Source organism: Piliocolobus tephrosceles, chromosome 5 (genome assembly GCF_002776525.5).
Source record: "Piliocolobus tephrosceles isolate RC106 chromosome 5, ASM277652v3, whole genome shotgun sequence".
NCBI lineage: Eukaryota > Metazoa > Chordata > Mammalia > Primates > Cercopithecidae > Piliocolobus > Piliocolobus tephrosceles.
Genome location: NC_045438.1, coordinates 75,159,971 through 75,184,196, shown reverse-complemented (window position 1 = coordinate 75,184,196; position 24,226 = coordinate 75,159,971). Strand labels below are relative to the sequence as shown.

Genomic DNA, 24,226 nt, shown 5'->3' with positions numbered 1-24,226 from the left:
CATAGTTATTATGTCTCTATCGAAAAAGATTTCTTGAATAACACAGCTATTTCAGTATTTTTGACTAAATTATTTAACTAATACATAACTAAAAATCACTATCAGCCAAAGTAAAATATTTGATAATATTTGTGGCACTATAAATTGATGCTTAAGAAAAGTCTTTTCTATGTCTTTTTTTTTTTTTTTTTGGAATTTTATTTTATGCATGCTACATAAAGTGAGGACACACAGCTCTATATAAGCAGAAAACTAAATAATGGTAATTTAGTAAAATTTAATTTAATCATGCTGGCAGTGTAAATCACATTTCCATTTCCTATACCAACTTTAAAGAGAAAAGCAAATTTGCTTAAAAATGTTAAAATATTCACTATATAATTGATATAATTAGAAACACTAAAGTAATCTAATCCAATCCTTTATCCTTCAGATGAAAGAAATAAAATATGGGGACCTGCCTGAGGTCCCACAGAGTTAGAGCTGAATTAGGTACAAAAAGGTCTTTCCATCACTTCACATCCAACTCTAATTTGTTTCTTCCTAAACATCTTATATATCCCTAAACCAGTGGTTCTTGCTCCTAAAATAAATGTAAATACTGTATTAATGAAAAACCAAGGAGATGTAAAAAGTGCTTAATATGCAAGATAATAAGTGAACATAACCAGGTATCAATTTTAACCTAGCCCCTTCGCTTTGAATTTTTGTATTAAACATAAATAAAAGAACTAAGACAAACAACTGGGTGAATAAAGGATTCTCTAACTTCAGGGTTTCCAAAATAAATGCTATAAAAAACAGTAAGAGAAAGGATTCATTTATGTGTATGAAATTTAATCTGACTCCTTCCCCCACAATTATTATTCCAATGAGAATAAACACATCTGTCAAACATGTAAACAAGTTCATATATTTAAGTTATTCAAGTTCCTGGTGCCCACTAGTACATTCTAAATGACAAATTCAGAAAAGCATACCAAAGGCCAGACATGACTGTATTAGTCTACATAGAAATCATGGAAAGACTGAACTGTGTTGGATCTCTACATTAGGCAAAATACATTTGCCTTCTGGGAAATAAGGGATATTTTGGTTACCTTTTCTCACAAAACTTCTACTGTAATATAATTCTGAAAGAGCTGGACCATTAATTCAACCTAATATATGTAATTTCTTATATTCCAGAGGCCACTTACCATCTTCCATGAGTAGTCTGCAGAACGTCAGAGAGTCCATATTTTGTATTACATTAACGGTCCAACCATTTCAGAATTTAAAAAAGGATGACAATGGAGACATAAAAACTTGGCGGCATTAAATGGCATAATAGTATAAATGCTTTCTACTATACGATAAGCTCTACAAGTGCAGGAACATTTTCATGCGCAGGAACAGTTTCATGTACACAAGTATACTTACAAGCACAGTTCTGGGACACAGAAGTATTCAAAAAACATTTGCTGAATTACATTGGAATTCCTCTTAGGAGACCACAATTAAAAAACTGTTAACTGTTTACTTTTGTGTATGTGTACATAATTTTTTAAGATTATGACATTTATATATAAAAATCCCTTAAAATTTTTACACATCCAAAAAAATACATAAAAGGCAAATTTCAAGTTGGGCCAATATATTTGCAACATACGTAATGTATATAAGACTGATGTATTTAACACAATTTTGTGGCAAATAAATATTAAAAGAAAAAACAGATTCCTTAATAAGAGGGTATCAGAACAATCCACATTCTGTTTTATAGGCTTTTCAAAGCAAACATATCAAAAGATTTCTTCTTCTTGACTTAATCTTTCATTTCCCTAATGTAAACATCTTCATCTTCTAATAGTGTATCTAAAAAGTATAATGCATTAAAAAAAGGAAGCTGCACAGCTCTACGTAGCATCCGTGTTATGTTAGCATGTACATAAACTTTTAAAACGCACAAAGCAATACTATATTGGTTTTCGAATCTATTTTTTTCACATTAAAATATCAAAGTGTGCTGTCCTCAAAAGAGCAAGAATTTGCAGAATATAACAAAAGTCAGGGGAAAAGGAACATCAGGTGTCAGAGAATGGGAATAGAAGTAGATGTCAGAAGAAAGAAATGTGGCAAAGTGTATCAGTAACACAGTGCTATAACAACAATTCCCTAAAGACCTTAAATGTGTGTACAAGTAGCAAAGTTAAATATTTTTATTATTAATGGAATATGTGAAAGATGTCAGAAAAAACTTTAAAAACTTTTTGAACTGCTATCTAAATAAACACAAACTTCTAAAGACTTATAATTCCTCCCTTCTAATATTTGCCACCTATCATCTATATAACATAGTGTAGCTGACTTACTGCCACATAATCACGTTTTATTTTATGTAGGGCAATCTCAGAAAATTCTGTAAGTGACATGGAAGTTTTAAGAAGAGTCTCTTCAACATCTGTCTATTATTCTATCCTTCACAGTGTATTTCATTTATTTGTTTATATGTCTATCTCACTACACTGTGGGGCACTTGAGAGCAGCATTCTGATTTTACGCATCTCTACTTTCTCCAATACCAGCACAAAGTCTGTCATGACAGGTACTTGATGGGCACTCAATAAGTGTATTGGCTGGAAAATATAGACATTTCTGTTTCATGCATAAGCACAAAATTAATACAGCAGAATTTTCTCCAAAGACAGAAGAAAAATAAAAGGGGACACAGATGTGACCAAGAAAGTAATTTATGTATCTACTTAAAGCATAAATAGTATTCTTTTCATGGAATAGCTACCATTGTACTGATTCAGAATGGAGCCCTAAAAAATCTTAATTTAGAATGGAAAACTCTGTCTAATATACATTCTCTCACTTTACTTCTCTGAAACCAACACACAGTAATGATTACAAAAGCAATCACCAATAGGTACTCTGTTAGACATGACATATACTATCTTTTTTATTCTCCAAATCAGCTCTTCAACATGTATTACTACACACATTTCACAGGTTAGAAACATTGAGGTTCAAAGAAGTGACAAGACTTGTTGAAGACTGCAGTGAAAGAGCAGAATCAGGATTCAAATTCACATTCGTAACATTTTGAAAAATATAGTAATTTTTTTTATTATAATCAAAAGACTATTCCATGTACCATTCACACATATGAATTTCACTCTGAAGTGAAAATTTGCCCAAATGGTTTTGACACTGGATATATTAATGACCCACAAAATTGGACTACAGTGAATATCCCAGTTAGATAAGCTAAGCAAATCAAATTTTTAAGCAGCTAGGATCTTGGAAACAAGAGCCAAGCCAATTAAAAATTATGTACAGTTCCTAAACATTTACTGGGTTAAATGACTTTTGATTTATATACATGAAGTTTGAGATATTACACAGCCTTAAACAATGCATGCGCATATTGTGTGTGTGTGTGTGTGTGTGTGTGTGTGCGCGCGCGCGTCTGTAGACAGAGTAACATGTCTTTGATATTTTTTTCTGTGAAGAAAATGAGGTTGTAGCCAGGCGTGGTGGCTCATGTCTGTAATCCCAGCACTTTGGGAGGCCAGGGTGGGCAGATCACCTGAGGTCGGGAGTTCAAGACCAGCCTGACCAACAAGGAGAAATTCCATCTCTACTAAAAATACAAAATTAGTCAGGTGTGGTGGCACATGCCTGTGGTCCCAGCTACTCGGGAGGCTGAGGCAGGAGAATCACTTGAACCCAGGAGGCGGAGGTTGTGGTGAGCCGAGATCATGCCATTGTACTCTGGCCTGGGCAACAAGAGCAAAACTCCATCTCAAAAAAAAAAAAAAAAGAGGTTGTAGAAATTTCCATAGTATAATCCCACTTTTGTCCCCCCAACCTTCAAAATAAAAGAGGTGGTAAAGGAGACAGTGTAGATAAAAGGAGAAGCAATAGCAGCTGGGAAGAATATCCTCCAAAATGTTCATAGTGGCTCCTTTGTGGATGAAGGGCAGGGTTTAGGAAACGAATTAGTTTCATCTTCTACTACATATAATTCTGCATTATTTACATTCTTTGCACGATACATAAATTTGATAATATAAAAATGTAAAAGAGGCATTAAAAACTCTCTAGAGACTTCAACTGCTTCAGAAATTATATTGAAAATGTTATTTGATATTTGATATTAATAGTAAGAAAAAAAGGCTTAGAGAAATAGTGGAGTACCTATACTAACAAGCGTAGGAAAAAAAATACTAATTCTGGAAAATAAAAGTTAATTTATTAATCCTTTTACCTATCATTTCATCACAGGCTCTAGAAGCCTCCTATCTCTATTCCTCCAACCTACAGAACTACAGCTTTGTTCTAAAAATCAGGAAAAAATTTAAAACTTTTTTCTAGTCTAAGGTTTTTTACTAGTTAAAAATTTGCATCTGTTGGATATATGTAATTGTGTATGTTGGTGTGTGTGTAAATCTTGAACATACGCCATGGCTCCTATTCATTTTTAAGAATTACATCTAAGGTTCTGTTTTTTAAATCAAATCATTAAAAAAATACCTTCTACACATAATCAAGATCAAAGCCTCATTTACAATGTTGTGAATGGTACCCTTGAGGTTATGCAGCACAGAATTTGTACAATACCCAAGAACCCTGCCAAGATACACAGCAGCAAATTCCCCACAGCCTTGTATCTAATGGTGAAAAACTCAAAATAGCAAAAGTTTTCACAAATAAGAAATGGTTAACCCACACCATGGAATATTACGGTATATCTATACAATGAACACTAGTAATAATGTAGATGTTATCAATATGGAAAGCTGTTCATATAGTAAGTGAAAAAGGCAGCCCAGTAAACAGCATTTAATCCTATTTTTAGTTTTCAAAAGTATATGAATAGAAAAGTGTAGAATATAACAAAATACCAATAGTAGTTCACTCAGCATGGTGAGTTAAATAACTTTTTAAAAATCCATCTACATTTTCTAAGTTTAACACCAGAAACATATACAAAAGCAGCCTAATATTGATTCCTTAAAAAAATTACAACTGTAGGAGTAAAATGAAACAAAGAGATCTTGTATCATAGGACTTTACTTTTTTTTGTTTCTTTTTTCAAATCATTTGACTTATAGGAGAAACATTTTTCTTCCATCCCACTTCCTCCTTAAAAGAGAGATTTATGCAGCATAAGCCACATAATCAGGGGCATTTTTTACTTTGTATTTTTATCAGCTGCCTTTCAAACTGTGCTAACACTGTGGTTTCTGGATTTTAAAGATTAGTTGTTTGCACAGTCCTGTTATTGATGATGAAAAAAATACATAATTAAGAGATCAACCCAGTTGAGGCCCCCTGAAAGAATACTTTTCCAGGAAGGGTGTACAAGGTTTCTTGCCCTGGGAGTTCACTTCATAAATGGATTAACCCTTAGTTCACTAGAAAATTCTAGAACAATCAATTACCCAATTTCTGATGTTTTTTCACAATTAATCATGTTTTAAATATATATATATATATGTCTGCATTGTTTCACTAGCAGCTTTTCACCACTAAAGAGCTCAAGATTCCTTGAAACCAACAAGAAGGCTTTTTTCTTCATAATATTTTACTAGTTTCCAGGAAAACTGCCAGTAGGAGGCAGCAACGACTGGCTGTAGCAACAGCAGCGGCTCTGCTCTGCACAGTAGTTAGCTGCTGACTTCATTCTTCTGTCATTATATAAGCAAGATGACACTGTTCTCTAATCCAGCCAAAGCTGATAAGTACCATCAACCTGTCACTTCCTACATTTCAAATTCTAACATCACAGCATCAAAGAGTTTTTACATTTCGATTTCTTTTGCTGGCAGCAGCCGGTAGCCTCTCATTCTCCCACGGTGTTCTAATGCTGCATTTGCACACCGGGGTTACTCCCAGACTGAATAGCAGGTCATCCCCTGCTCACTGAGCTCATCTGTGGCCCATGTGCTAGGCAATTTAGATCCAATCAGCCCTTATTTAGCTCAAGAGTAATGAGCAGCATAGTGACACAGACTTAAGCCTGACCCTCAGGACACTGCTCATCAAGCAGTAAAACTGTGACAAAATCATTCATCTTCCACCCGCTGGCAAGAAATAATACTCGCACTCACTGTATTACTTTTCAAGATAAAAAAAAAAAAAGTCCTGAATTTTCATGATGTGAGACATTAATTTGCAGAAAGCTGAATTCCCTTAAACCCCCCTGTTGCTATGAGCTCACCAGGGGGAAACAGGCCTTAGGAGACTGAAATGGAATAAAGAAAATTGCTCCAGCTTTCTTTTCATTTTAAATAAGCCTTAAATCTGACAAGAGATACCCTAAAGAGAGAAAAATATATATCTTGTAAGGTAAAGAAGAAACAATTGAAATTAAGAGTTTCAAATGCTGGTTTCACTCCTTGTTTGTCCTCAATTTCTGTAAAATATAAATAAAATTTGAAACAGCAGTTACTCACCTTTTTCCACAAGGCAGATGAAGAAAGCTAAGAACTGTTTCCTATAGACAATATGGTGGCAACAGTAAATTCATATCATAAAACATGTACTCTGATGTTTTCTACAAAACACATCTTAAAGAAAATAGCTTTAGGGTAACAGTAGGAATGGTGAGAATAGCTAGAAATATTTTAAAACTATAATGAATCTATTTTTTCCACAATTTATACTGCCTTCTGAGGTATTAATCCAAAAGTAATTAATTATGGGGATAATTAAGATTCGTTTCCTTCCCTCACTGTCATATCACATAATTAAAAAAAAAAAATTTGGTAGCTTATTCTAGTGCATTTTTTGAAGATGAATGCAATTTTACTTGCTTCCCAAGTACTTCTCTTTTATTACCAAAAGCCACAATGCCAATTTATCTTACTGAGTTTCTTTAAACTAGGTCAATGTACCGAAGTCACAATTTTGGGTGTTTTTAACCTATTCCATAGTTGAAGAACAGTTAACTTTAACAAATCTGTCACGAATGGGATTTACCAGTCTTCAATATACTTATTATGACAGCATGCCTTTGGTTTAAGAAACAGCACTGTGTGGTGCCATGTAAGAGCACAGTAGTGATGCCTTCCTATAAACTCATTGCTGAATTTCAGCTAAAGCTTCAAAGATCTGGGTGGTCTAAACACCTATAGTGAACCACGGGGTTCAGACTAGGAATCACAGTGACACAAATAAGATTGGGAAAAGTAGCTTTTGCCTCACCCCAACATCTTTTGATTTATTGCCATTTGCTAAAGAGAAATATTCCAGTGGCTGGTAAAGAAAATAATCATGGCACTTCTATTCCCTAAACAACTGAATTGATCCATTTTCAAAGGAATGAAATGTTTTACAGATTATATTTCTTTTTTCCTTATCCTTTTATCCAACGTTCTTCACTCCAGCTTCTGTTTCACAGCGTTATTTCTCCACCCTTATGTTTTCTCTTTTTCCCTCTGCAATAATGAGAAAACAATTTGTCTGGGTTTCATCCTAGAAAAATCGTATTATTGGTAACTTCAAATTTTAGTAATAACTACAAATGAGAAAAGAAATCATAAAGCTCTATTCATCTGCTTCTTGAAAGTAGGAGTAATCTTGCAAAAAATCTAATATATTTTTATTTTTAATTCATTATTTATTTATTTTTTCTTGAGATGGAGTTTTACTCTTGTTGCTCAGGCTGAGATCTCGGCTCACGGCAATCTCTGCCTCCCAGGTTCAAGCGATTCTCCTGCCTCAGTCTCCGAGTAGCTGGGATTACAGACGTCCACCACTACACCTGCCTAACTTTTTGTATTTTTAGTAGAGGTGGGGTTTCACCATGTTGGCCAGGCTGGTCGCAAACTGCTGACCTCAGGTGATCTGCCTGCCTCAGCCTCCCAAAGTGCTAGGATTACAGGTGTGAGCCACCGCACCCAGCCAGATAAAATCTAATATAAAGCTTCATTCACCTCCCACGTTAATTATATAATTATTAGGAACTGGGGTTAATTATCAGCTCTGACCTAGATTATAACTACAGATTACAAAACCAGGGGCATAGCAAATAAAACCCCAGAAGACTAACAAGGGTGGGGAACATTTGTGGAAGCTTTGATATCTTCTCTCTGTAGCTAGTGTTTTGAATTTCTCACAGGTGGGCCCTGCTGTGATTCTATTTTCTTAAGTTGTGCTGGAGTCACTCAACAGGCCCTTTCATTAGAGAATCTTCAGTTCTGAGAAATTTTCTTAAATTGTTTTGTTGATTATTTCCTTCATTCCATTTTCTAAGTTCCCTCTTCCAAATGCCTTCCTTCCACTCTAATCCCAGTAGAGACAATCTGTACTTATAGATTCAAAGTGTTCCTGCAGACCCAGCCTTGACAGAGGCTGGTTCCCAAATGTCTCAAAAGGAAGGTAAAGGCTAAAAGACCCCACTTGCTGCACCTGTTTCCATAGTTCAGTGGAAAAAATTCAATGACAACTACTGAATTAGAAAGATAAAATAATAATAGTGATCCAGAAAATACTAAGGTAAACATATTGAATTTTTCAATAACACCAAAAACCTTTCAGTTGGGAAGAACAAATCTCCTATCATCCTCTAGAGGTCCCTTCTACCCACGGGTACTTAGGAGACAATAAACACAGAGATGAAATTCAGATTATGCATTAAATCCATATCCTGACTGCATGGATACTGTTGTCTACTTTCATGTGGACATTGGCAAGAATTGTTGGATAAGCATATAAAATTTCAGGAGAAGTATAAACCATTATCTAGTATGAAATCGTGAAAAAGTGATGGTTTAAATAAACACAAGTTTCTTTGTCCTTCATCTCCACCATCTTAGTCTTTCACATAAAAAATACATGAGTGCATACCACATATGCTTCATGTGACTGGTTCATTCATATATCCTAAGTGCCTACTATCATAGCAGGCATTCAAAAATACTAGTTAAATTTGTCAAATAAATTTTTTTGCATGAATATGTCTCCCCTTTAGAAAATAATTACAACACAAGGTAAAAAACAATAAAGGACATTAGAGATTTAGTAACTATTCAGGAAATTCAAAGGGAATAGAGATTATTCAAGACTGGTGTATTAGTCCGTTTTCACACTGCTATAAAGAAACACCCAAGACTGGGTAATTTATAAAGAAAATAGGTTTAATTGGCTTATAGTCCCCATGGCCAGAGAGGCCTCAGGGAACCCAAAATCACCTTCTTCACATGAAAGCAGGACGGAGAACTGCCAGCAGAGAAAATGCCAGATGCTTATAAAACCATCAGATCTCGTGAGAACTCACTCAATATTACAAGAACTACATGTGGGAACCACCCCCATGATCCAATCACCTCCCTCCACTGACACATGGAGGATTATAGGTCTCTCCCTGGACACATGGGGATTACAATTTGAGATGAGATTTGGGTGGGGACACAGAGCCAAACCATATCAACTGGTAACACATGGATAAGCATACATTTCAAGAGAAGCTTGACATGAAGGATAATATTATTCACATAAAAATGAAGAAAAGATAAATGAAGAAAACCAATACGTATTGAATATACCGAAAGCTTATTATGATTCATATTCTGGATAGGTGCAGCATCAAAGTCCGTGCTATCCCTTGGCAAGTCTTTCTGCTATCCACTACATTATCCACTAACTAGATATAGCTACTGAGGACTTGATATATAGCTGGTGTTACAGAATAGTTGAATTTTTTATTTTATATTCATTAACTTAAACTGTCACACATAGCTAGTGCTACCCAACTGGGCAACAGAAATCTAAGCAGATGTTTGTCGAAATCCTATGAGGTGGATATTATTTTACAAAGATGCAGCTGACTTAGAAAAGATTAAGTAACTTCCTAAGATTGCACTGTTGGTAAATGAAAAAGGGTGATATGAACTCAGGTTTACTGACCTTAAAGCCCCTGCTTTTTATACTATGCTTTGACAGCAGCAACTATCAGGTACTACTAGAGGTTCCTTAAGAAGCAAAGGCAAAAAGCACAACTTGTGTGCATAAGTCTCCTGCCTGGAATACTGGCTCCTCCCATATATGATGCTCTTTAATTCCATCTCTACCTCTCATCGACATACTACTAACTTCTGAAAACACTTTCCATTGTCCTCAAATACCTCTATATAGTTTTTTTTTTTCTTTTTCTATACTCTGCCATCTCACCCCTATATCTACTACGACCAACACTGACCACTTCTGACTCTTGATTTTGACAACTACTTTCATTCCTCCAACTTAACCTTTTTCTAAGCAGTGACTCTCACACGAAATGGTTATTCAGTCCTCAGTTTCAGCTCTGCTATCTTGGTCATGCTCTCCCCTGAACCCTCAACTGGTTTTGACAAGAGGTCAAACTTGTAAACTTTGACCCTCGACTTTGTTGGACAAGAAGATATAAATAAAGGTAGAAAGACTTGGGGATTTCTTGAGAACTAGTAGCTCCATCTGACTAAAGGAGAATCACAAGAAAAAGTTGCAGATGAAGGTAAAATAAGACTGTGGATGGCTTTGAAGACCATGATAAGAAATGTGAAATTTTCTACTGTGTCTATTATGGTGTCACTAAAGGTTTCTTTTCAATGTAATGAAATGTTCTAAAATTGTGGTTCTGGTTGCAAAACAACTGTGAATACACTAAAAACCAATACATTGTATGGTGTGTGAATTATAACTGAATAAAGCTAGCGAACTCTATGATATCGGAATTGTATGCCAATAAAGTCATTAAAAACGATAATCTGAGGAAGGAAGGCATTGGAGGCAGGGTGATTAGGCAAGTAGTATTAATGTTTTAAAAACAGAGGTAATGACATCTGTGAGAATAAAAGAAAGAAGATAAAAGGAATTCACCAAAGATGACACATGCTCCCCACCTTACCAAAAGAATCAGCTGGATATAAAAAGAAAGGGTATACATATATGTCACATTTGTACCTTTAAAAATTACTTTTTTCTACAGCAGCACTCAGTAACACAGCATTACAATTTCCAATGGGTCCACTGCAGTGAGGCAATGTTGTTTCCTACAATTCTTTGTTTTTAAAGAAAACGATTCATCACACACCAAAACAACAACAACAAAAACAAAATTGCTCAATGGTCACTACGCTAGAGGTATTACATTAGGAATGCGTAAAAAAAACATCCAAGATAAGACCCCTGACACCCACACACACATATCCATTCATGTTGCCAGGCATAAATCGTTACAAAGAAATGATTATAAGTTCTTTTGAAAACAATACTTATGATAATGATAGCACTATCTAACATTCATTGAACACTTACTAATATGCCAGATAATTTGCCAACTGCCTTATATTCATTATTGCATATAATTCCTGAAATAATCCAGTGAGGTAGGTGGTATTATCCTCATTTTACAAATAAGTCAAGATTTTGGCATATAAGTTTTTCTTCACATTATTTTAAATGAATCACTTTACACTTATTTAAGGAAAACTCATGTATCTATGTACCAGGTTTAGATGGGGACTGAAAAAGTGATCCAAATACTAATTCCTATGAGTGAAAAACTAAGGAGATAATCTATGTTTCAGCAAAAGACAAAAAAGTGGAACTCAGCAAAGCTAATATACTGAGTAGTTTACATTACTGCATGGGATTATAAAATATGTAATAGAAATACATTATGCAAAATTCAAGCCTGGTAAAGAGTAAATAAGGTTAAAATACTAATTTATAGTATATATCTAAATACTCAGTTGAACGAAATATAAAATAATTAGGAAAAGTTTTTCTTTATATATTTTATATTTTATACATTCCTGAAATACTAAGATTTATACTGTATTCCTTTAGAGATAACCATGCTTTCTCTGAAGGAACGAAAAATGGCAACGGATCACTCCTAGTAAGCGACAATATCTCTACTTGGTTTTTCAAATGAAAACTGGTAACAGATTTTATTACCATGGGGGCATACTCATGTATTTCCCAAAAATTATTAGAACACTGCCCCAAAACTTCCATCAAATTATATATAATGAAACAGCAGACATTTTGAGCAAACTACAGAAATAACTCATTTGATTAAAAATCCTATCCAGTTTCAAATTTGTTTGTTGTAAACTGTCAATAATTAAAAGCTGTAACCCATTCATACTAATAGAACACCCAATAACAAAAGGAAGAAAAAGCTTGCATGCTGTCAAGAATATCATTTCTATTTTTTCTGAAATACTATGTAAATTATTTGGCACACAGCAGCCCCTCAAGTGAATAGTTCCTCTTGTACCTCCTTTTTTGCCTAGGCAATCCCCAGTTCTCTCACAGAAGCAAACAAAACCCAAAAATCTTTGTGGAAAATAAATAATACCATACCAATAAAACTACTAAGCATAAAAATATTTGAAGGGAATAATAAACAGTTTTTCTCTACATGCTCATACACACACACTTCAAATGTCAAAACAGTTATATAACAAGCAGACAATCTTCTAGCCTTATAGGGACAGAAAAAAAGGAATTTAAAAAATATATATATTTTCAAAATGTATTTTGAAGCCAGGGAAAATAACCTTATTCTTTGAAGAAGTTGAAGTTCAGCACATAGCATCTCAAAAAGGTAATTATCGCTTTTGAACTATTTCTTAGTCTCAGTATTTAGCATTTTAGGCAAGTTCTCAATTGCCTTTAGACATCTTTGAAACTAGTCTCTTGTTTAATACAAAATAGGATGTCAGTTGATCAATATCCATTTGGCTTAAATTCGTAAGTCCACAACCTCCCTTAAGTGGTAGAACAAACAGGTACAAATCCTGAAAATTTATTGTTTCTTTTTAAACTCCAAATGATATTTGCAGATGCCAAAAGGCATTTTGAAATCACTCACCCTTACTTCAGTAAAAATGAAAAAGGGGGATGGGGAGGAGGGAGAATCTCATGAGGCCTTGTATGTCAAGATTTTGCCCAGAGCTAATTTTCATAGCTGTGTTATAAAACCCTGAAAATGGAGGTTTATAATGGAAGTGCTGACAGACCCTTAACTATAGCAGCATGAATGGATATAATTAAAGGAAAGCTTTTGGCTACACCTAACTCCACAAATGAAAGACTGCCATTTTTATATTAACCTCAAATAACAGCAAGTGAGAACTAAAAATATGATTCTAGAGAGGTAATGTGAAATGTTAAAGATGACTGCTAAAACTATTTGACATTCGAAGTTTTAAACATAGGCATTTAGTTAACATAACCAAGTCAGTATTTTCATAATGCTACTTAATCAGCAATAAAGAATGCTCTGGTGAGCCATCAGCTCCAGTTAGCAGAAAGAAGCATATGAAGTTATTATTTCTTAACAGCCTAGAGGGAACTGCTTTTCTCTTTAATCAGTGATCTTAGCTCCTTCCTACCTATAATTTCTGTCATACAGTTATAAAACTATTACCCAGTTCAACACACACACGCACTTTACACACACTTTGCACACACATTTATGCAAGGACTGGTACCTATCAACACCTGAATTTGAAAACAGAAGAGATGGCTAAGGTAAAGTATTTAATTTTTTCCCTTGTCAGAGATGCAGCCAGGAATAAATATCATCAATCTATATAATCCATCTTCCTTACCCAAACCCAAATTCAAATAATTTAGCTCTGCTCTTAACTAAAGGGGGGGAGGGGAGCTTATGCTTTAATTTTTAGCAACTATCCAAAATATTTTTGACCTAACAGTATTAACAGTATATGGCACATCTAAAAAAACTACTATCAAAAAATCGTCAATGAAGTTCCAGATTTGGGGTTAAGAAATTGGGACTACATCTCCATAATTGAATACCTAAATAACTTTTTCTTGTTTCCTCTCTTACTCTTCCTCCCTTCTTTCTTTACTTTTAAGGTAAATAATCCTGAATGATCTCTTGGGCCCAACTCCAATAAATCCCAAACTAAAAGCTGGACGGCCTTGATAATATTTGCCTGGGAAATGCTAAAAATTGATGGGATAAAATGAACCTATCCAAGTCACAGTTCCTTTTATTACACACAGTAATGTTTGCAAACTACTAGAGTATGTTAGTACCTAAAATACAACAGCATTAACAAAGACTTGCATATTGCTGCACTATTTTTATTCATACATTGACCTTATACTTCTATCTGTTAAAACTGCTGATTTGGGCAATATAAGCTGACCTTGATTTGATGGGTTTTTCATGGTAATTGTTTTCAATCATACTTGAAAGCATACGACAAAACCAAAACAGACATTTGTGCAAGGAATCAAATGTTCTCAACATAAACATCTAATCCTTTTTGCATAGGCTAATCCTGAAGGCCAACAGCACAACCCCTATCACCTACTAGCACTCCAGAGGATAGCAAACTACAAATTGAATCCAGGTGCAGTTAAAAGAAACTCTTCCTATCAATGTAAACTTACTGTCATTTTATATAATTGTCAGTCTTCATCATCCTTTTTTGATTTCTACCTCTGTACTCCTGAATAGTGTCCGATAGACTAACACAGATACATCATAACTTACAATATATTTGCAAGAAATATTTTTCCAACACTCCTGAAATAACTTTGGCCTTAATGCTAAAGGATTTCTACTAAATTGAATTTAAGGAGCAAAAATTTGTCTTTATCGCAAGAAGTGAAATTTAGAAGGTTGGAATAGTGCTAAAAAATCAAAGACAAACTATTACAAATAAAATGTGATATACTTGCCACACCTCTCATTTTTTCCAACTGATTAAAAAAAAAAAAAAACCTTGCAAAATAATAAAAACAAAGTAATCAAAAGGCCCCAATAAACAACTAACCTAATTTTTGTAGCAAAAACAAAATGCAAAAGCACTCAGAATTATACAAATAGTGGTAATATTTTCAAGTTTGCAAATAAGTTTGCAGATTTCATTCATTCAATTATCGCTAGTCTTTCTTTTTTTTTTTTCTTTTTTTAAATGTAGTGGTATGGTTAGTTTTGATTTAGTTACCTATAAACTTATAAAGACAGTATAAGCTATTCAGGTGATAGTGACACTAAAAGCCCAAATTTTACCACTACACAATACATGCATTTAACAAAACTGCCCTTGTAACCTCTAAACCTGTAAAAATAAAAAGAAAAGAAAATTAAATGAGTTGATTAAAATAAGTTAGTGTTAAGAAGGCAGCTGTGGCACAGTGGGTTAAGAGTCTGAGTGCCAGTTCTGAAATTTACATGTGTTATTTTAGATAAGCCACAAAAAAGTCTCCATGTTTCCATTTTTTTCACCTATAAATAGGGATGATAGGATTAGTAAAGAATAAAGAAGACAGTATTTATAAGCATTAAATCTTTCAAGAATATAAGAATTATTCTTGTGTTTCTAGTTACTACTTTTAAAGAATTACGTACCACGAAAAGTTCGTTAGGAGATTCAAGATAAGATGAAGTTGGTGAATGAATGTGAAATAGAGAAAAGAGTTTCTCTCTTTTTTGCTTTCTTTGTATTTTTATTTTGAACGCCTATCCAGCCTTCAAATTAAGTCTAATTCGCCTACTACGAAGCTTTAACTGACACTGTTAACAAATTCTGTGTTTCATTTCTTACCTTTTTTTTTTTCTTTTTGAGACGGAGTCCTGCAGTGGCGCGATCTCGGCTGGCTGCACCTACCCCCTCTCGGGTTCAAGCAATTCTCCTGCCTCAGCCTCCTAAGTATCTAGGATTACAGGCACACGCCACCATGCCCATAACTTTTGTATTTTTAGTAGTGATGGGATTTCACCATGTTGGCCAGGTTGGTCTCGGACTATCTTTTTTTGGTTGTTGTTGTTGAGACGGAGTCTCGCTCTTTCTATCGCCCAGGCTGGAGTGCAGGGGCGCAATCTCGGCTTGCTGCAAGCTCCGCCTCCCGGGTTCACGCCATTCTCCTGCCTCAGCCTCCCGAGTAGCTGGGACTATAGACACCCGCCACCATGCCTGATTAATTTTTTGTATTTTTAGTAGAGACAGGGTTTTATCGTTAGCCAGGATGATCTCGATCTCCTGACCTCATGATCCATCCACCTCGGCCTCCCAAGGTGCTGAGATTACAGGCGTTAAGCCACCGTGCCCAGCCTTATTTCTTATCTTAGAATGCTTTTCTAAATACACTCCATACAATGATCTAAAAATGAGAATGGAAGCTTTTTCATACATTTATCAATGAGAATAAAAACTGGTACAATCAGCCGGGCGCGGTGGCTCATGCCTGTTATCCCAGCACCTTAGGAGGCCAAGGCGGGCGGATCGCGGGGGCAGGAGATGGAGACCATCCTGGCTAACACCGTGAAACCCCGTCTCTACTAAAAATATATTTTAAAAAAAATTAGCCGGCTGCAGTGGCGGGAGCCTGTAGTCCCAGCTACTCCGGAGGCTGAGGCAGGAGAATGGCATGAACTCGGGAGGCGGAGTTTGCAGTAAGCGGAGATGGTGCCACTGCACTCCAGCCTGGGCGACAGAGCGAGACTCGTTCTCAAAAACACAAAAAACAAAAAACAAAAAAACTGGTACAATGGGTTTTTTGGTATGATATTTGCTAACATCTATTCACATTTAAAATGTGCATACATCAATTCATTCTTAAGAATTAATCTACAGGTATACTTCCACAAGTACACAGAAATACATGTACAAAGATGTTAAATAAACATAAATTGGTAAACAATACACATTTCCATTATTAGCAACTGGATAAAGTTTGGCACATCTATATAATGAAACAGTAAGTAGTCATTTAACAGAATTAGGTAGGTTTTCATGTTTTAACATGAAAAGTTGTTCAGGAAATAGTAAATAATACAAGGAAGTTACAAAACAAAGACCATCTATTTCGTGTTTTAAATATACGGTTGTGCGCAGTGGCTCATGCCTATAATCCCAGCACTTTGGGAGGCCAAGGCGGGTGGATCACCTGAGGTCAGGAATTCAAGACCAGCCTGGCCAACAGGATGAAACTCTGTTTCTACTAAAACATAAAAATTAGCTGGGTGTGGTAGTGCGTCCCTGTAATCCCAGCTACTCAGAATGCTGAGGCAGAACTGCTTGAGCCCGGGAGGCGGAGGTTGCAGTGAGCCGAGATGGTGCCACTGCACTCCACCCTGGGTGTGTAGAGCGAGACTCCGTCTCAAAATATATATGTATATATTCTCTATACACATATATGTATATATTCTCTATACACATATGTATATATTCTATATACATATATGTATATATAAATATATATAGTGTGTGTATATATATGTATGTAGGTAGGAGGGAGATTTCTGGAAGGTTCTATAAAAACCATTTTATTTCTGTGGATTAAAACTAGAGCAATGTATCTCAACCTTAGCACTGCTAAAGACGGTTCAGATAATTCTTTGTTGTAGGAGCTGTTCTGAGCACTGTAGAGTGTTTAGCAGCATTTCTGACCTCATCAGTGCTGTTCCCCTAGTTGTGACAACTAAAAATGTCTCCAGGTATCCAAATGTTCCCCGGGGGAAAAACTCACTCCCAGTTGGGAACTACTGAACTAGAGAATGAAGAAGTGAAGCTGAGGAGAGAGATTTAGTTGTCACTTTATATCTCTTTTCTCCTCCATTCCTACCATGAAAATACGTTACAAAAACAATATAAAGATAATTTTAACAAAAACCAAAAAGATTGCCAGTAATTTTTCATTAACACATTAAATTTAAAATACTTGTAGGATATGAACCTTTGAAGAAAAAAAAAAAGAACTATGTAAGAAGCTATATAATTGTTAAAAAGAATTAAAAAGGACTTATCTATCTTCAACAGAAAAGGCAGAAAGATATATGGATTCTGCCACTTTTTTCCCACGACTGCCTCTTCTAAAGATGTCCATACTCTTTCTTCCTTTCTTATTCCTATGCTCTGATGTCTTTTGGGGACTATAGTTCTCCATCACCAGGATGGCTTAGACCAACACCCTCCTATTCCTTCTTGTTTTTATATTCAGACAAATATACAGAGACAAACCAAAACTGACATTAGAAATGTAAAAATTTCTAATTTTCCCAAGAAGCACAGGGAATCACTTAACATTTATTTAAAAACTGAAGAAATAAAACAAAGTTGTCATTTGGAAGAAGTATAAAACCTGCCATGAAAACACAGCATAGAATAAAGAAAATTAAGGTAGTAATAGAAATAAATTTGATAATGAATAAATTTCCAAAATTTGGAAATCTTGCCAAGCTTAGTACCTCTGAAAAACAGATGCAACATTTGTAACGTGATTATTAGGAGGAGGGAAGCAGTCTGTTTGTTATCTTTGGACATGATTTCAAATACAATCATTTTCTGTGACAGTGAGTAACTATACTGAGTGGTACTATTTAACTTCTTAAGAACACGTACTTCAAAGGTAAAACTGCTATGTGAAAAGGGCCTAAAGGCAATAAATATCATAACCAACGTTCTTATCCACATCAAGTTTGTGTCTGAGTGTATTTAACATATCTGCATAATTTCAGTGGATCTGAAAATAGTAAGTTTTGTATAGGTGATTGGTGTTATTAATAGAATTCTCTATGTTAATTTCAGAGCAAACTGGTCTATTTCGAAGAATATGACGCAGCTAAGGCTATGACTTTGCTGCAAAATTTAAAGAAAGTCACTTTTTAAAAATGGTGTAGTGTGGCCAAAGATTCCTTATGGGCACAAATTTACAAATGCTTCAGTAAAAGCCACCTCAGACATGAGCTCATGATCTTGCTCAGAATATCTGTAACGTATCTCTGGGTAATAATACACTTTTCTGAGAGGTAGCGGGGGAAGGAAGGGCTAAGGGAAAGCATGGCTCTCAGACTGCACCAGAGCTGCTCTTGAATTTAGTTCTGAATCTTGTGTTTGCATATAAGCTTTCTTTTGAAAAGCTATTGTTTGCAAAACAGCTTGAAAACTACAGGTTGAGCATCACTAATTTGAAAATCCAAAATCCAAAATGCTCCAAAATTCAAAACTTTTTGAGTGCCAACATGACACAACAAGTGGAAAATTGTATCTGGCCTCATGGGATGGGTTGTAGTCAAAACTGTTTCATGCACAAAATTATTCAAAATGTTGCATAAAATTACCTTCAGCCTATGTGTATAAGGTATATATGAAACATAACTGAATTTTATGTTTACACTTGGGTCCCCCCCTCAAAATATCTCATATCTCATTATGCATATGCAAATATTCCAAAATCTAAACAAATCCAAAATCCTAAACACTTCTGGTCCCAAGCATTTCATATAAAAGCATTTTAGTACAGATATACGCAACCTATAGTGATTTATGCCCATGTAGTAGAAAACTAAATCCTTCCTCTACATTTGGATTTCATGTGTATTTGTATATATGTGTATATACATATAACTTTAATATAAAATTCACATAAGTGATTACATAAAACAAATTATAAATTAGCATACGACTGAAAACCATACCTGATTCTGGCCAGAACAGCTTGTAGAAAGCTCAATACTGTCCTAAGTTCAGATTCTCGGCATGCTCGCAGAAGCATACTAAATCCATCATTAAGCAGTTTCTCATGGGAAGGATACAAGCAATAGCTGGTCTCAAACACTTCTTGAACACCATCAATGTATATGGAAAGAAGTGTCCAGAGAGTCTGTCTCTGTATCATTTCCTCATTCTTAGACACCAAGAATTCCTTTGCTTTCTCCCGGAAAGCACATGAAAACTTCTCAGCCAAAACACCAATGTCCACATTTTTCTGGGCATACATCAAGAGGAAGGCCATGTGACCCTTCCAAATGAGGGCTCTCTGAGACGTTATAAAAGCAGGCTTGAGGAAATTCAGGAGGTCTAAAACATGACTTGCAACATCTTCTACCTCTGCAACAGCTGCTAACAGTAGAAAAAGGCTAAAAAAGTTCTGTAGACCAACTTCAGTTAGTTCTTCCATTCTTTTTTGATGGAATTTTGAATATATCCTGTAAAACATTAAAAATGCTTTAATAAAATTGTTGCATTCATAAAAACTTGTATCTCTTAAAATGTGCTTCAATGTTCATGACAATCTCATTAAATTTGAAGCTAATTCTTCATTTTGATGCTGCCTTGTCACTTTGTTTACTTAGAAAGTAAACTCACATAATGGCCCTACCTTGAAATTTCCCAATGATGAGGCAAATCACCTGTAAGTGAATCAAAGGATTCAATGGTTTTCCCCAAAGACACTAGAAATGTTTTCATATATTATATGGCTTTTCCTTTTATTCAAGTCCCCCATCAGCCTTCTTTTCTTATTTTTATTAGTAAATAAGAAAGAATATATAATATTTTAAGTACAATGTGATATGCTTTTACAGAAATCTTAACAGGACAATTTTACATAACAATTATCCTTAAACTCTCTCCCTGCACGCCTCACAAAGACTCACTCTTATTTTACCTATACCTTAAGACAATGCAAGGTGTTAGAAAAATTATTTTTAGCCACCTGCAAAAAATTAGGCATTTAAAAATCTCTCATCAATACTATTTAGTACAATAGTTGACACAATAGTTAATATACTAGATAATAATATAGTTAATGGTTGACATAATTTTCTCTCATCAATTAAGGGATTAGAATTGAAAACAATTCATCTGAATTCCTACTTACAAATTAAGCTGTTTTTTTGTTTTGTTTTGTTTTTTTCTGAGATGGAGTCTCACTGTGTTGCCCAGGCTGGAGTACAGTGGCACAATTTTGGCTCACTGCAGTCTCCGCCTCCCAGTTTTAAGTGATTCTCCTGCCCCAGCCTCCTGAGTAGCTGGGATTGCAGGCACGCACCACCACGCTTGGCTATTTTTTTTTTTTTTAGTAGAGACAGAGTTTCACCACATTGGTCAAACTAGTCTCAAACTCCTGATCTCAAGTAATATGCCCGCCTCAGCCTCCCAAAATGCTGGGATTACAGGTGTGAGCTACCACACCTGGCCTTAAGTTTTGCAACTTCTATAACTGGTTTACTCAGGACAGAAATGAGTAATGCTCATGAGAGTTAAATGTTTATAAGTAACTACTTGAAAGCTGACAAACTCTTAAAAGTAAAGATCTGTTTAATTATCTTTGTATCATCTACTACTATCTCCACTATAGTGTTTGACATACAGTATGTGTCTAATAAACAGACTTGTTATTGAATAAATTCCAATGACTTCTTTCAGCCATAAAGTTCTGAGTATTATGTCTTCCATAAAATTCCGTAAGATTCAAAAACAAACTGTCAAATAGAACAAAATAAAAAAACTATTTGAGCCATGTGATTCTTGAAGATTTAATAAAGAAGTTGCCATTTAAAACAGTATATAATAAATAAAAAATCCAAACCATATCACCATGTGCTTGTAAGAATTACTCACTACGGGACTCAAAGAGGAATTTCATTAAGTGATTCTTGAGAAGTCCCTACCTAGTATTCTCTTCCCTGAGAGGTCTCAACAAATAATCTGAGCAAGTGGTAGATGGTGGTGTACTGCACAAAGACGACTAAGAAAAGGGCTAATACAGGCAAAGGCAGTAGAAAAAAGAAACACAATTTAAAAGTGTACTCATTAAACAAGCAAAACTCTCAAAAGAGAGAGAAAGAAAACAATGGACTAATGTGACCAAAGTTTATTCTATCAGAAATGAAAACAGCATAGTTCCCAAATGAGAACATTAGTTATCTGGTTCTACTATACTCTGGTCAGTTCTCATTAAAAAAACACAACAAACAAAAAAAACCAGTGCTTGTGAACTGCTGGGCTCAAAGAACACAAAAGTTTTATATGTTGAAACTATCACCTACCAATGTGCAAGCTGAAGATGTTTGTTTCTGTAACTTTTAATCAAATGCATATAATGGATTACCTAGTAACATTATAACTAATTAAGACTCTAGCCCCAAGTAAACTCAACAAAATATAAAGAGTAACACTTATCCAAAGATACCAGTGCACATTCATGACAAAAGATACTGCATATACCTTCCTTTGACTTGTTTCCAAGGATGAAGGCCATTGCTCTTCATTGCTTTCTTAACAACTTTTGCCAGAATGCAAAGAAAAATCGTATAACTACTGCTGGATTTATACAGATCCTGATCTTGTTTATCGCAACAGCAAGTCTTCACCATTTCAAGCATCGACAAGGGTGACTTCATGGTATTAGCAAGGCCTTTAAAAGGAAGCCAAGAAATACTGAAGGAACTATTCTAAAAGGGGGGAAAAAAAGGTAGAAAATAATTATTAGTCTCTTAGTAAATAAAATGGTAAGCTGCAAATCCCAGTTAGTTGGTTCACCAAAAGTCTGACTCATCTTCATCACAAAAACTACATAAACATGATCCCCTAAAATAAAAATTCCATGAAAGAACAGAGCATCTAGAGGTGTTCAAATTTTGGATTGTCCCCAAAATGTGTTTTTAACAGTTGATTTGTCCAAATTAGGATACAAACAAAATCCACACATTGCATTAAGTGATATGCACAGCACTTTTGGCTCTTTTGATTCTTTACGTTTCCCAGTGTTTTTGTTATACCACTTGTTTTTAATATCAGGTCATTTGTTGTATAAAATTTCCCATGTTCTAAATTTAGCTGCTTGTATGGCTCTAGTGTTTCTTAATCTTTTATCCTCTATCTTTTCTGTAAGTTGGTCACTATATCTAGAGGTTTTATCAGATTCATGTTGACTTTTTTGGCAAGAATCTTTCATCAGTAGTACTGAGTAGTTCCTATTGCATTTAGCAAAAAGGCACATAAGTTCTGGCTTTTTGTGATGTTAAGATTGGTCAGATTATCAACCTGCTCCACCCATTTTAGTGGTCCCACCAGCCTTTAACTTAACATTTTAGTAGCATTGATGATCATTGCCCAGATGCCTTATTTCATTAAATGTACAAAATGGTGACTTCTAATTCTATCATGCTTTAATTAGTTCATCAGAAATTTTATTCCTCTAAAATATAGTTTGTATTTTCTTTACAGTTTTCAGAATTAGGTGTTTTTTTTTTTTTTTTCCAGAATAACTTTTTACAAAGAAGCATAAATTCAGAGATTTAAACATATTTCATATGTTTTAATTCATTGTAGTCATTATTCTTTCTTATGCTCAAATTTTCCCATTCGCTAGGCAATGGATGTTCCTTCAGGTTGGCTCCGGTGTCCTTCTGACACGACTCTAGCTTACTTTGATACCTTTCCTGCTTTCTGGTATGACAAGACACTCCAGACTCACCTTGTACACATCCTGCCTCAGGATTACAATCAGTCATTTCTCCAACTAGCCTAAAATTATGCTTCAGAGAAGGGTATTTTTCTAATTTTTTAATAAGCTCCATTATCCACAAATCCAAACTTGTTATTTACTTGTAAATCTTCCATTACCATTTTCTATTTTGATTGAGAGTTTCACTAATTATTTACCCCAAACCCTAAACATCCCAAATCTCCTCTCTATACACAAAGTATAAATCCTTTAAATCTACCTTTAAAATTTTAATCTTCCAAACTCACCCTCTCCTTTCGAAATATATTGTCCCTATTTCAGTTCTCAGCCATAGTATTTTTGCTCATACAACTACAATAAACCACTAACTCGTCTGTACCCAATTCATTTACACCACTTACAGAAAAAAAAAACAACTTTCTCAAACACATACCTAAGTCACATCCTTGCTACTTAGTGTCTCCTGAATAAACCAGAATTGTACATTATCTTCAGCCCTTCATTGTCTAGTCCCAGACTGCCTTCTCTAGTCTCCTATCTTCAGTCTCTCCATAGTTACCCCAGGCCTATCATTCAGAACCGTTGACATGGTAGGAACAGACCACGCGTTTTCATACCTCCACGTATTTGTCTATACTGTTCATTTTGCCTGGATCTTTTTCTTCTGTTTTTAGGAAATTCTACTCATTCCCAAAGCCAAGTTCAAAAATTATGACCTCATGAAGTCTTCTACCAATACAGATACCAGGTTAGACACCCCCTCCTCTGGAGTTCCACAATTATAACCTTTTTCCCACAATGTATGTATACCCACCCACTAGCCTATAAGCTACTCAAATGCCAGGATTGTTTCTTACTCAGGACAGTAGTGCCTGTTCAATGTGTCATGAGCAACCAATTATTATTAGAAACATTTATAATTGTAGATTTTATAAATATCTGCTACATTCTAGCTACTTTGTTTACACTTGCTCTGAAGAGAAAAAGGATACCAAATGTTGTC

The 24,226-nt window shown here is 35.0% G+C and overlaps 1 protein-coding gene across 4 annotated transcripts in view; it reads right to left on the bottom strand.

The window, feature by feature from the left end:
- The window catches only part of MMS22L (MMS22 like, DNA repair protein), a 139,608-nt gene that overhangs the window by 66,719 nt on the left and 48,663 nt on the right, over positions 1-24,226 (bottom strand). For all 4 annotated transcript variants that reach the window (XR_002730375.1, XM_023205881.2, XM_023205882.2 and 1 more), the window contains 2 exons: positions 21,981-22,207; positions 19,448-19,957 (listed from right to left, as the gene is read on the bottom strand). Coding sequence is in view for 3 of the 4 variants with exons in the window: in XM_023205881.2 (XP_023061649.2) it covers positions 19,448-19,957; positions 21,981-22,207 (737 nt within the window). In the remaining variant the exon portion in view is untranslated. The remainder of the gene's footprint in view (positions 1-19,447; positions 19,958-21,980; positions 22,208-24,226) is intronic.